The sequence below is a fragment of the Emys orbicularis genome, chromosome 17, assembly GCF_028017835.1.
Source record: "Emys orbicularis isolate rEmyOrb1 chromosome 17, rEmyOrb1.hap1, whole genome shotgun sequence".
NCBI lineage: Eukaryota > Metazoa > Chordata > Testudines > Emydidae > Emys > Emys orbicularis.
In genome coordinates, this window is record NC_088699.1 from 9749994 (window position 1) to 9765117 (window position 15124).

General features: G+C 39.6%; 1 protein-coding gene across 1 annotated transcript in view; it reads right to left on the reverse strand.

The window, feature by feature from the left end:
* Nucleotides 1–15124, reverse strand: part of NF1 (neurofibromin 1) — a 164701-nt gene that overhangs the window by 75349 nt on the left and 74228 nt on the right. Inside the window, exons 33-36 of the mRNA XM_065418088.1 lie at nt 13529–13626; nt 13216–13362; nt 12555–12701; nt 11068–11178 (exon numbers count right to left, since the gene is read on the reverse strand). Coding sequence (XP_065274160.1) covers nt 11068–11178; nt 12555–12701; nt 13216–13362; nt 13529–13626 — 503 coding nt within the window. The remainder of the gene's footprint in view (nt 1–11067; nt 11179–12554; nt 12702–13215; nt 13363–13528; nt 13627–15124) is intronic.

Consider the following 15124-nt stretch of genomic DNA (forward strand, 5'->3'; position numbering starts at 1 on the left):
TGGAAATGGGAGATAGAGCCTTTCACTTCTAGATCACAGCTCAAATCCAGCCCAGTAATGAGAAGTTACTTTGCAGTGGGCTATTTATAAATGCATTGGTAATGCCAGTTTAGTTGCCAATGGACAAGCTCACAAAAACGACTTGTTAGCAGCGTCAGCACAGAGGCCAAGGATGTAATGGGAATGGAAACCAAACATGCCTGTCATTCCTAGAAGTGGACCTTCCAGGTGAGGACTGAGGGACATTGAATGGTATGTGGGAAAATCTGCCATTTGTACTCCAGTGGTTCTGTGGAGGAATTTAATCTCCAGGGTTGTCAGCCTACTGGCACCTTTTCCAGGACCACTACATTTAAAAAAAATCTTAATCTCCTGGTAAAACTTGTGTATGTTTCCCCAATGAACATTAGAAGAAAAGAGCTGGATATATTAAAACCTGCATTTTGTCTGATTTATTACTTGGATATTAGTAGGAAGTTCTGAAATATGAACATACTGGCTTGCTTAAGGGAAGGAATAGTAAGAGTTAAATAATTCTGTCTTTATGTTTTTCTTCCAGAGTTGTCCTAGTTCAATGAGTGCTCAACTACTAGTAAACTCCCAATTAAAAAAAATCCTGACTGTAGTGTTTCCTACTTAGCTTTATGAGTTCACCTTTTTCAACTTTTATGTAGGAATATATTAAGATTAAAGTTTATACACCTGACCTTAGGATCCGTTAGTTAAAAATGTGTTGACTGCCTGACAGGCAAATACTCCCCCCTGTGGACATGTTATGAAACTCAGTTTATACATTAATTCAGCAGAGCATAGAACAATTACAATAAAACTGTGCAACTATTGCTGCACTACAAATGGCTGTAGGTACACATTACACGAACAGCTCCCTGCAGTTCCTTGGGCTTTTCTTGGCTCATCACGGACTTGTTCAGACTTGATGGTGCTTCAGATTTATGGTACATCACAGCTTCAGATTTCTAGTAAAGTCACAGTGGAACACAGGTGGCATAGCTGCAGGACTACATTCACTGCCACCTAAGGGGAGCTGCACATATAAATCACTATGATTCATAATGTTCCATAGCAACTTTCATCCAAAGATTACTATGTGCTTTACAAAAGTGCACGTTCTCCCTAATTTTCAGATAGGGAAGCACAAAAGATGGAATGACTTTCAAGTCAGAAATAGAATCCAGGCCTTCTGACTGTTTCTCGCACTATCCGCTGGACAACACATTTCAAATAATTAACTTACTACTCTTCCTGGTAATTTGTTCAAGTCAATATGGAAAATGCATTTCAAATGGTATTCAGTTTGTTCACTTATCAGTGAAATCTTAAGATATTCAACGTGTAAGGGCACAGGGTGCAAACTTGTGAGGTGCTGCAGGCAAGCAGTAACGCATTAAAGAAATATTCTCTACTCCTACTGAAGTTTGGGGTCCTCCAAATATTCCATTAAGTGTTCTACACCTTGCAGGATTGAGCCCCATAATGAATATCCATTAGCACACTGAATGACTTGAAGTTTCTCAGTTGCAGTACTCATCAACTTTGTAAAGTTCAACAAATGGAAACCACAGTTACCAAACAAGCAACTAAACTCAAGTGTTTCCTGGTACACCACAATGCAACCTTTTACTTTGACAACAAGTTTGCATGCAGCCCCGGACTGCGACCATCTCTTTCAACTTCAGATAATATTTGTTCACCCCAAACAAATGCTGAAAAGCAAAACTGGGACTTAATTGCTAAAAGCCAATGATGAAAACAATTCTCTGATACAGTAGCTGATTTTGGTGACAGACTGCATATTTTAGGTAGCAGCTCAGCTACTTCACTTATTAAGTTCTTTCAGTACTCTTGGATGCATATCATGAAGTCCAGGTGACCTGCTGATCAATTTGCTCAGCCACTCCTTTTTTGAGATACCTCAAATCTGACAATATCCCAGTTTTATTACCGGATAAAAAACACAGTACATATGGGATAGGTATCTCTCCAACAGAAAGTTAACCCAAGAAGCGTTTGCTAAGGATGCCTTACAAATATAGATTTAAACAGGTATTTGGGGTCCCTGGTGAAGAGACATTTTAAAACAACTATTTAACTCTTAAATTCTCCCCTTCCTCCTTCTCTCTGTAGGGATGCCTCATGGGATTTATTTTCTTTTAAGGAAGTGACACTTTGGGCCTAAACATGCCGATGGTATCCCTTCAGCACCATACCTCTCAAAATGCACATGGAAGAGTGCATCACATACTGATTATTTTCCCTCTAACTGCCAGCATTCCAATGGAACATAGCTGCCCATCACTCATCAGTCAGCCAGGAAAGGGTTAAGATGATTTTAATTGCTGCACTAAGTAAAACCACTAGGTTGCTTAAGTGTCCAATAGCTCCATCTATTCAAAAAAAAGTTGAACATCTCAGCACCAAATCTCTCAATGTTTGGTAACAGACTTGAACAGCAGTGTACTATGTGCCTAGAAAACCTCTATCATGAAGGCATTTTTAAGCCTGAATGGTTATGCTATTTAGTCTTTCCCCAGAATTATAACATTACTTTTATGTAATGAATTAATTGTAGACACCTTTGCTTCAGTGCTTTCAGAGTACACCACAAGATAAAGTGCTGGTAAATGTTATGCATATGTATACATCCCCCGATTATTTCCAGGAATGAAAGAACTCTTCTCTTCAAACGATAAGGCTTTTTCATACATTACTAATGAGGAATACACATACGTGTCAAATCATTTTACAGAAGACATACTGTATATGCTGGAGCTGGATCTGTTCCTTTGCACAGTTATAGCCCAGACAGCATGAACTTTGTTAGATGGATTATCTATCCATGGCATTTGCACGCCCAATTTCCTGCTTGAAGTGGATGAGCAGCTAACTTATGAATTTTATTTTCCTTGACATGAAATGAGGCAGTTTGTGCTGGGGAAAAAAAATGGAAGAGAAAGATGTGGCAAACAAACAGCCTTTTATTGCTTGTTGAAACCAGGTGTGTTTAATAAGACATCAGAGGTATGAACTTAAGACCAGGCCCTGTCTTCTGATGTAAATGGAGGGGGCTGAAACACAATGGCTCTCACATCGAAGGAAAAAAGGTAAAAGAAGAAATGGAGGAAACTGACTCTGCAACGTTTTTTCCCCCCCCTCTAGCCCTATTCCCATTCCCTGTAAGCTCCTCTCTCCCGTGAACTATTCTGTAGGTTGGGGGGGGAGGGGAGGGGGGATCCTATCTGAAATCTTATTCTGCCGAAAGCAGAAAAGGTTAAAAATATCTGGCAGTTCAACTATGAATGAAGAGATCAGTTCTATTAAGAAGCTTTCCTACTATTCCAGTAATGCTGGACTATTTATGAACATGATATTCCATTTGAACCCCACAACTTCTGGAGTTATATCCTGGGCAATTAGCTACACTCCAAAAAATGTTCTCAAAATTGTTTTTATCCACTTTACTGGCCCTCTCTCTTTAGAACTAGGGTAAAATACTCTTCACTGCAGACAAAACATCTTTCCTTTACTGTACCTTATAAGTTGGGGACCTTCTGGGGTGCAGTGCAGAGCCAGGACAGGTAAGGACTAGCCTGCCTTAGACCAGTAGCACCGCTGACCGGACTTTTAACAGCCTGGTCGATGGTGCTGACCAAAGCCTCCAGGGTCCCTTTTTGACCGGGTGTTCCAGTCGAAAACCGAACACCTGGTCACCCTACCTCTAACCTGGAAGTGTTCCTGCAAACGTTTTCTTTAAATTCTGATTCATTCTGAAGGAAAAAGTATGTTCTAAAGTATATTTGTATAAACCCCAGGGATAAGTCATTTCTGGCAGGGATGAATGGGTATCACTCAGAGAGGAGGGAAAACTATCAGAGGAAAAAGTAGTGACTCCAGCTCACCCTTCAAAATGGTGGTGGAATTGTAACATGGAATCCTAAGAGTACATTCCAACACACCACTGACTACTCCTCTTTTCACAGGAGGAACATAAAAGACTTTTTTTTCAAATAGGCACCAAAATTAAGCAGATTTAAGTCTCATATTGGGCTGCCAAATTACTAGTTGTTCTGGGAATCATGTATTAACATTTTGGGAAGAATTTTGAGGTCTATGGCAGACTCTACCCAAAATGTTGGCTATTAAAAACATCCTTGAACAAATGGTAACCCGGAGAACTCACCAGCATGCATTTCCATGCCTGACTTGTATGCAGTGGTCTCTCCCATTGAAGATTTGCAGCTGGTTTGATGAGACAATAAGCTACCAAATTCTTTAAAACTCCACTGAATTTAGCACTACACACGTATTTTAACATCTTGTCTTCACACAATGTTTCACTGATTTAAATACAAGTAAGTTTAACAAATCTATTTGGTTAAAATGGATGCAAAACCCTGTAGGGACATTCCTAATTCTATTTATTCCTGGCTTATATCAATTTAGTTTAAATCTGCCTAGAATCAAAGTAAGCTAAATCAATATAAACCAGGCATAAACTGAATTAAGAATGTCCACACAGGATTTTGCATCTGTTTAACTAAATTAGTTAGTTAACTCCTAACTGGAGTTCAAGATGTGTGGTCCCTATCTGTATTCCATTGTGGGTACACCATGCACTCCATATGACTGAGAACCAAGCTTTCTAGCAAGTAGTGTCCATTAGTCTGCTCTCATGAAGTTGCTTTCCTTGAATGTGTACCAAAGTTCCACCTCTTACCCAAAATCAAGGACAATCTGAAGCAGAGGGGAAGGAAGGTGGGTAGTGGAATACAAATAGGAACCACACATCTCAAAGAGTTCCAGTTAAAAAGGGTAAGTACTTCCCTCTCCTCTTTGAGTGATGGTCCCTATGTGTATTCCACTATAGGTGGCTGAAAAGCAGTAGTCAGAGAAGAGGAGGGTGCGAGGATGTAGGTGGTATGGCTGCTTGTAGAACTGCCATCAAAAAGTCAAAGTGGACTTCTAGCATCTCTGGGAGTCTCTGTGAATATGAAGGAGATGGAGCAGCAATGAGGCCAATGTTATAATTTCTGCACATGTACCTGTGAGAAACCAGTTCTCTAGACAGAAGAAGAGAGTGGAATTGTCCCATGCATGGTGTGCTGCTACTATGGAAAACACTTTTATGAAGACTCTGGGTGCAGTTGCAAGGCTGAATGGGAGTACTCTGTATTGCTAGTGGTCATGGCCTGCCACAAATCTGAAAAAACTTCTGTGGGAAGGCCGAATATTGATGCTAAAGAAATCATCTTTCATACTGAGAGCTGTTAACCATGTCTTTTTCTAGGGATGGTATTATCAATGCTAATGTAACCAGGTGAAATTTTATCTTACAAGTAAAGACACAGTCATCACAGGCTGAGGATGGACTGAACTCCCTCAGTGGTGGTGGTGATGACTCCACTGAAATGTCTGACTCTCTGGAAAATGAGATGGTCAGGTCAGGTCCAGTTCCATCAGTGGTGCAAGTCAGTACCAGTGTCAGGAAACCATGGTTAGTGGGTGGAATGGGAGATGAGCTTCTCCCTGGTGTTAGATTCTCTCTCATTAGGGTTGATCCCAACAACAGGGGGGACTGCAAGATCAGGAGGATGAAGATATCCCCTGGTGTGGTGTAGGATGCTGGAGCCTTAGAAGGCTGTCTCTCTTTGCTTTGTGCCACTGGAGTTGGTATAAAAGAACACCTGGTAGTTGGCGGTTCCTTCTGGGCTTGCCACAGTACCACCAGTGATGGAGCCTCCAACCCCTGGTTACCATCAATCCCAATGGTTCATGACCCTTTAGTTCCCTATGCTTTGTTTTAGTTAGTACCGAGGTCACTGTTGTAGGATCCTTCCTCTTCTGTGCCTTTTGATCATGGTCATGAGGCTTGGGAAGACCCAAGTCCTTGTGTCCTGGATGCAAAGATTTGCCCAGCTTGGACAGGATCTCTTCTCTTAGAAGATCTAGGAGGGGATCAGCTCTTATTTAGGAGAATACCTCTTACTCTCATAAGAGGGCCCAGACGAAGAGTCTTTCGCTCTAGTCGCTCTCGCTCCTGTGTCATACATTGAGCTAGGAAGCATGCGCTTCAATGTCTCAGACAGATGTGCAGGGGGGTTTCCTGGATCCAACTGAGGTCTCATGGCACGTTCCATTAGGTACTTCTGAAGCCAGAGTTCTCATACCTGCCATGTTCGGTTGGGAAAGGAGCCGTGAATATTGCATATAGCGGAGGTATGAGCTTCTCTAAGGTAGCAGAGACAGCACTGGTGGCTGTCGCTGACCGAAAAGGAGCAGGGGAAAGAGACAATTCTTAAAGCCCAGGCGCCTGGGTATAATATAAGTCCCAAGACAAGGAATCAGAAGATTCCCCAGAGTGGAGATTCTAACTAACTACTAATCTAACTATGAAAACTATTAACAACTAACATAAAACTTGCAAATATTTATAGGAAAGAATGTCAAAGAGGATCAGTTCCTGACACTGGAGGATTCCAACTCAGGCCATGTAGCGTTAAGAAGAAACTGGAGTGGTGTCAGTCTGCACCACCCCTTGTATACCTCAGTACGGAACACAAGGAGAGCAACTGCAGTGGTGCAGACCAACGGACAATACTTGCTAGAATTCTCCAGTCCCCACTCCATGCAGTGCCTATGAACCCACAGGGGAATATACATAGGGACCAGCATGCAAAGAAAGAACACGTCTTTAACAAAACTGCTGCAACTTTGGGTGTAGACAGGGCCTAAGGATTCTGTTGGAAGAAATGAAAGTGAAGTAATTGTAAATAAATGGCACACTGTGTTAAGACTTGTAGGCTTGTTTCACAATCTGAGTGCTGTGCTCACTTTACCTTAATTACTTTAAGCTTTTAAGGAAGAGTTGTTTTTCCAGTTATCAGTGTAACCACAATGCTCAGACAAACCTGAGTTTCAATTTGAGTCCTCCTAGTATAGAATTACTCATTCAACAGTAAGGCACTCCAGCAAAGGCACACTACGTACAATGAAGCTACACAGTGTTCCTAAGGAAACTAAAAATTAGTTGCATAAGCTATAATCTTCAATGGAACAATATTATTTTAATATTAGTTCAATAATATTTGAATAAAAATCAATAAAGCTAAAAAATGGCCATGTATTCATATGCCACCCATTTTAAATAACTTGAAATTTAATCTCATGTCTCCATTATGAAATACGTGAAACACCTCAACTATGCTGAACTATTTAATGCAGGTTAGTTACCATAAGAGCATACACAGTTTATTAGTTGCTCATTTTCACAATTGATTTTTACAAGGTTACTCAATAGTCACACTTCGTATACAGCCATTCATACTGCTAGCTGACTTTTCAATTCAGACACTGAAAAGGCTTATTTCAGTCATTCTCTCAGCCAGAATGACCACCATTCATTAGTCCTCAAAGAGCTAGATTGTGTCTCAAAAAAACCTTAGACAGCAGAAAATTGTGGCATTTCTGCTAAAAGGGGTAAGCGGGGTAGAGACTCAATAGCACTATTCATCCTGTTCCCTCCAACTCCATGAAAACCCCTTGTATGGTAGTGAGTAGTATAGCTGGGCTGAGGGCGGGTGGAGTGATGGGAAGGCAATTCTCCACAGCATCATCCCCTTCAAGCCTCGGGTTTTCCTTGCATAAGCTAATGCTGACCTTTTTTTTTTTAGCATTTTCTCATGTGGTTTCCCTCTCAGCACTATAGGCCTCACACCAGGAGGAAGATGAGGAGCCCAATTTCACGAGAGGCTCTCTATGCTGCTTAGGCAGCATTCCCTAACTCAGGTCATCCCAAGAGGATTCCTATACATACAACTGGCCTAAAGTAACTAACTCGTTGTACCAAATGGCCTGTGTGAAGTAATTTTAAAATGTGAAATGCAATAGAAGTGCAAAGTGTTCTTAAAATAATGTTGACTTTTTAATCATGCAGTTGTAACAGGTCACACATTTTCATTTCGTAAGTGGCCGCCCCAATGGATTTCTTGCACTGAAAACGTCTTCCTAAATCTACAAAAACAACGAGGAGTCCGGTGGCACCTTAAAGACTAACATTTATTTGGGCATGGATCTGAAGTGGGGGTTTTTACCCACAAAAGCTTATGCCTAAATAAGTCTGTTAGTCTTTAAGATGCCACTGGACTCCTCGTTGTTTTTGTGGATACAGACTAACACGGCTACCCTTCTGATACTTCCTAAATCTAGCAGTCTTTTAGTTATGAAAGTAATTTAGTTGGAAGTTTTCAGCCATTTAGCACTTCACAGACATTTTAATAGTATGTAGCATGCATTTTCCCTTAAGTGATGGGGGGAGGGTTGTGTTTATTTACGAACTCTAATACTGTACAGTATTCCGGAATGAGGAAAAAGCCTCAAAATTTATTTTACTTCCTTCATTGATGTTGGGTAGAATTTTCGTTATGTTTATGTTTGTTGCTCTGGAAATTAGAGACTCAAATGCAAAGATTGGAGCCAACCACTTATGACGACATCTTCAGGAATTTATATATAAATGCAGAAACCAGTTGTAAATTTAGAGGCTGCGCTCAGAGGGGTTCTTCAGAAGCTGTTATCTACTTTCACCATAAGAAACTGAAATTGGAATAAGGTATGGATTATTATCTTGTGGTAAAATTGACTAAACATCTACAATAGGTAGGTAGCTTACTGTTGGAATTTTACACTGGTACCTACAAGTTGAGAGTAAATAATTTTATCTTGGAAACAAAGACAAAAAATATTGTCATAGTACAAGTGTTCTAGATTCTGTTTCTTGGTAAAATACTTCATTCTACTTTGCATCACTGCATGTTTAATGCAAGGGAAATTATACAAAGTGTACAGTTAAGAATGATAAAACAAAGAAGTAACTTGGGGATATTAACTGATTCCACTGAAAAATAATCTAATAGTTAACATGACAGAACAGCTTTTTTCTTTTAAAAATGTATACTTCATATTAGCAAAACTCGAGAATGCCAGACAACGTGAAAATACTAACTATGTGAAATGTTTAATACAGACAGAAGATGCTGTTGAAATTGTGCTGCGTAGTCCTGCCTCTCATGTTTTTAAATGAGGTTCATTTAGTCACTCCAGCAAATACAACAGCAGCGACGACCATGACTCCTAGCTCCTCTGCACCAAAGATGACGGCCAACACTAAACCTATTAATGGAACCAGCATTCAACCAAATAATGGAACAGTCACTAATAGCACAGGCACAATGCAGCATGGAGGCTCAGTAGCTACAACCTTAACTCTCATGACTATTGCATCTTTTACTATGTCCATCATTTGGTTGTGAATTGTTTATAACTGCTTGCTTAACTGTTATAAAAATAGTGTTCATTACTTCCTAATCACTGGTAGTACAATCAAGTTCTGGAGTCCAAATTCTCTATGAATCACCATTCTGACTTCAATTAACCTCTATCATTTCAATATGTTCTTCACTATTCTGAGAGTTTTAATATTGTGGATCAGCAGCAATACTATACTTATGGTTGCTAAATTAATGCCCATGTTCGAATAAGTACTTTCAATTTGTAAAGTTATTAAATTTCTCGAAATATTATCAAAAAGTGTCCAAGCATTTTATATTAAAAAAATGTAGAAAACTGTATGACTTTTTCCACTCTAACAAATTGTAACAAGCTGATTGTCAAATAGAGCTCATACTCCAAATGTATTACAAATATTGGTAAGCTATGGAAATTAGTCTTATTACACTTGTTTTACCAAGCTACATTTTATGTATTAAAATAAGTATACGTACCCCCCACAAAAGCCAAATTATGCAAATATGACCCTATTTCCTATGTATCTATCCTCATGTGTCCAATGTGCACAATTCTAGTAGAGTAACCAAAAGTTTTGGCCTAATAAACTCAGATAACTATAAAAAGAGGTCATGTTCTCTTTGCAATTGTCTGATTGTTCTCCTGCAAGACACACTGATATCTCAAATCCTTATATGTTCCACTTGTCATTCACACTATGGTTTTTTGTTTGTCAAGATCAAGACTTCAACTTTATTTGGTTTGCATTTTTGTTGATGTTTAACTTAAAGTGTAATCCTTTGTCAACAATAAGTAATACTACTTAGTTATGCGAACTATGTTAAACTGCAATCATTTCACTACTATTAGTAAAATTCATGTAAAAATTAAAAGATTACAGTGAAATACTTGCCTTGGTAATCTGAAAAGAATAATCCTGTGTCAGATATATTTCTTGAAACCTTCAACATTAGTGTAGCAAAAATCATCAATTATTTTAGTGAATTGTTCTAGTATGGTGAAAGACCAAAGTTAAAATATCCACAGTCCTGGGTTCTAATATTAAATAGTTTGCAAAACTTGTAGTCTATTCTTCACTACTTAAACTGATTTTCTCCCCATTTCTTTAATCAGACTTCTGCATACATCATATGCACCACCCCATGTCATATGAAAATTTTCAAAAGTACCCATGTGATTTATAAGCCCAAGTGCCATTTTCAAAAACAATTTAAGCATCTGGGAGCATAAGTCCCAGGGACTTTCAATGAGACTTAGGTCCTACGTGCCTAAATCACTACTGAAAATAGCATTTAAGTATTTTTCAAGTTTTTATTCCATGACATATTTTGCCACCTCATTTTGCATTTAATTCCCAATTTTTCTTCTGCAATAAATTCTGAAGAGAAGGAAGTTATTGATATGACTTAACATTAGTACCATCTATATGCACTGTGGGGGTAATTTAATATTAATTGACCTTGAATGTTTCACTTCCTAAAGTAAAATGTAACCCTTTCACAATGAACTTTAAATACATTCCACCAGGCACTCAGAAACTGTGGGATGGGTGCCCATACAATTTATAATCGATACATTTCTGATCCAGGAAATTGGATGGCCACAAGAGTATATTCTCACCTCAAATCTCATATGTTCACAAATTCCTGTTTGGTGAGAAGCACATATATCTGTCTTATATGCACTTGCTGCTTTTGGTATTACAGTGCTTATTATAAGACAAAGGAAAGATAAAAGTTTCCTTACCGCCGAGCAATGTAGTAGAAAACAGGATTGCCAGCTTTTGATGTCCCAGCTTGATAGAAAATATTTAATGTTTTCAATGCCTTGAACTCCTCTTTTTCATGTACCTGGTGCCTAGAAATCAGCACAATTATTACTTTACATTGACATCATTTGTTCAAAGACATCTAGGGAAAAAACTGCACATTTGCACATTAAAAACTGTCTGAACATTTCATTAAATACTGTTAAACTAATTTTTAAATACCACATCTGTTTTCTTAGAGTTTTCCATATTACCGATGAGCTGACATTTGTGATAAAAAAAAATCACTCCGCCTGGAGTTTATTTCTCTATTTTTGAGTGGAAAAGAACTCAAATGTTTTAAATTTGGTTCTACCTCTCTCTCTCCCCCCCTCCCTCCGAAAGACCTCATTAGGTATGACAGTACTTATGTATATACAGTAACTCCTCACTTAACGTTGTAGTTATGTTCCTGAAAAATGCTACGTTAAGCGAAACAATGTTAAGCAAATCCAATTTCCCCATAAGAATTATTGTAAATAAGGGGGGTTTAGGTTCCAGGGAAATTTTTTTCACCAGATAAAAGACTATTGTGAAGCTTGGTTGAGGTGGTGGAGTCAAAGGGTGGAAGAGGGTGGGATATTTCCCAGGGAATGCCTTATTGCTAAATGATGAACTAGCACTCGGCTGAACCCAAAGGGTTAACACGTTGTTAATGTAGCCTCACACTGTACACGGCAGTACAAATGGAGGGAAGTACACAGCACAGAGACACACACCGTGTGAGTGAGAGAGAGAGAGAGATTGGGGGGGGGGGGGAATAGGGAGAGACAGACACACCGTGTGTGTTAGAGAGATGCACATTGCCTCTAAGTACGCTGACCCTACTCTAAGTACACAGCCTTTTCAAGTAGATCAGCAAGTTGAGACAGCAGCTGCTGCCAACAAGCTCCCTCCATCCTGAGCCCTGTCATGTCCCACCCCTGCTCTGTGGAGATGGGGTACAGGAGCGAGGGACACCCTGACATTAGTACCCTTCTTCCCCCCACCTCTGCACAGCAAGCAGGAGGCTCCCGGGAGCAGCACCAAGGCAGAGGGCGGGAGCAGCACATGGCAGTGGGGGGAGGGACACCTGAACTGCCGAGCAATTGATAGCCTGCTGGGCAACTGCCGCACAGGGAACTTAGGGGAGCGGATGGGGAGCTGCTGGTCCACCCTGCTTCCAAGCCCCCACCAGCTAGCTCCAACGGGCTGCTCTTTCTGCAAGCAGTGGACAAAGCATGCGGTTGCCAAACAACGTTATAAGGGAGCATTGTGCAACTTTAAACAAGCCTGTTCTCTAATTGATCAGCAACATAACAACGAAACAACGTTAACCGGGACGACGTTAAGTGAGGAGTTATTGTACATGCTACATCAAAATTATAAGACTGATAGCTTAAAGTTTAAAAAAGCCAATTTTTCCAATTTCAAGTAGCTCCATTACCTAGTCATAAATTCTTCAAATTTGGAACTGGTGAGATTTAGACTGGACCAGTGTGTGTCTGCCACAGGCTTGTGCTCAGGTGGACCCAGGTAGGCAAGAAGAGTAGCCATTTTGTCAAAAGGTCGCCTTCCAACAGCTTTGTGATCCCTAGAGACAATATATTACTTACAAGAGACAACAAATCCTACTTAACCACTCAGCACCCCTCCTGATTTTTGTCCAATAACTTCCCTTTACCATGAATGAGCTGGCTGCTCATTCCAATTATTTTTAGGCAAGTAAAGAATGTTAAATTTTATACTGCAGTTTGTATTGCAGTGTTTAGTGAACAACTATAAGAAATCTGTTCACAGTAGAAAGCATAACTGATGCACAGGGCTCAATATGAATGAGACATAGGGAAACAAGTAGATTACTGTAAGTGGCTAACAGTAATATGAAGAACTGCAATGGAAAGTTATGGATATTGCTAACTAATGGTCTCCTCAGACAAAAAAAATTCATAAGAGAAGTAAGTTAGTTCAATGTTCTTTTAAGTAATAGCTAATGAATGAAAGTCAACCTGCCCATGCCAATCCCCAGGATGTGAATTAATTGATTTGTCATCTTGAACTGTAATTGCATCATCAACTCCCTCCCACATACTATTCAAATCTTTTACCTGTTGCTGGAAAGATACTGGCCAATCTTCTCCTGATTGTTCCAAAGTAAACGGTGTAAGGCAAGTACGTTGCCATCACTAATGAAGGAGAGACTGTGATTGACAGTGTCACTAGCAGGACAATCAGATGCAATATCAAGAAAAAATCTAAGGGGAGACAGAAAACCAATTGCTCCGATTAGCAAGGAAAAATCAGTCCAGCAGGCTGACAACAGGTCACAGAGCCATGAGAAAGCATTTTTCTGCTTGCTTTCTATATTTTTAGATAAGATGTGTGGCAAAAATTCCTCAGGTAAGCTACCACGGGGATTACCTTCGTGCTGCATCAAAGTTGCTTTTTACAAAGTCATTAAAAGGCCGCATATGTTCTTCTTTCGTAAACAAGACATGGTTGGCAATACTTTGAAGTATCTAAACAATAAAATAGAAAATAGAATTGTTATAGGCACGCAGAGGTTTTACACGTTCACTTAATGCAGCTGTGCCAATGAAACATCTCTTCTCACTTTGGCAGATTCATCCACTTCTATTTATCTGTAAAAATCCACAGGACACACAAAAAGGTTGTTGAACAACCCAATTAATTTCAATTCAGTAGACTGTGCCCACTGCAATCTTTATGTAAATGAATCTTTGTCCAGTTGGCTGGAAGAAAAGGGGTGTTTGCACCTTTAAAGGCTCCTTTTCACCGGGGGTGGTGAGAAGGGGGAAATTTTACAGGAATGGACAGAAAGGGCAGGGAGCAGTTGGGGCCAGGTCAGAACAAGCTCACTGCATTGCCTTTCACGTAGGCTTCAAGAATAAGGGGGGGATTTATTCCTCTTGCAGCCATGGAATGGTGTTTTCTTCCCCCAAACTCTCAGTACTCGCATAATTACACTGATTAGTGGTCACTAGTTGAATCAAGTCTACAGAGAAAAATGCTTTTCAACTACAAAATTCACTAGGTGAGTGCACTTTGAGGTACAGCTATTTCAAACAGCCCAACTTGCTGTGCACTAAGGGTACGTCTACACTACACTTAAAAACCTGTGATTAGCCTGAGCCAGCTGACGTAGACTTGCAGGGCTCAAGCTAAGCAGCTGTTTAACTGCAGTACAGATATTTGGGCTGACTACAGGCCACAGGCCCACGAGAAAGCCTGGTTTCTATATTTTTACATAAGATGTGTGGCAAAGATTTCTCAGGTAAACTACCAGTGGAATTACCTTTGTGCTGCATCAAAGTTGCTTTATACAATGTAATTAAAAAGGCGTAGTCAGCCTTTCGTGCCTTACTGGCTTTTCAACAACCTCCTATGTAGGTATATTTAGAGGCATCGGAGGCGTACTCAACATTAAAATATTTACATGATAGTAAGGCACACACATGTCAAGTTTTCTGATACATGTAGAGCCACTGAAGTTCAAAATCTTCACGAGGCTTTGAAAATAATTTTCAGAAGTGAGGAACTGAAATTTAACAGGAACAAAGGTTGAGTCGTACTACCTTTTAGACAGCAATTATCAGCGTCTCCTGCTTAATTTCTTATGTGCCTTCACTTCTGAGCTATTAATAATTTTCAATCAGAACTCTGCAGCCCAAAGCTTGAATTTTGCACAACTGTCTAATATTTTGACACATAATTTTTGAGAATTAAAAAATAGCAATATGGGCGGAAGGCCAAACAGCACACGGCTCTTTTATATTTAGGTTACTGGGAGACATCAAAATATTTGTTTTTTATACAAATCTTTCCCCTCAAGAACTAGACTGATATAAAGCCTGCACATTAGAATTATGATGTATACCCAAGCATAGTTCAGAAACTGCAATTCAAATTAGCTGTAAAAATAATAGAAAACATATGCATTTAAACACTGAAGTCCTGGCTACAGTAAACTTAAAGCTGAGCTAAGTCTCTTTATAG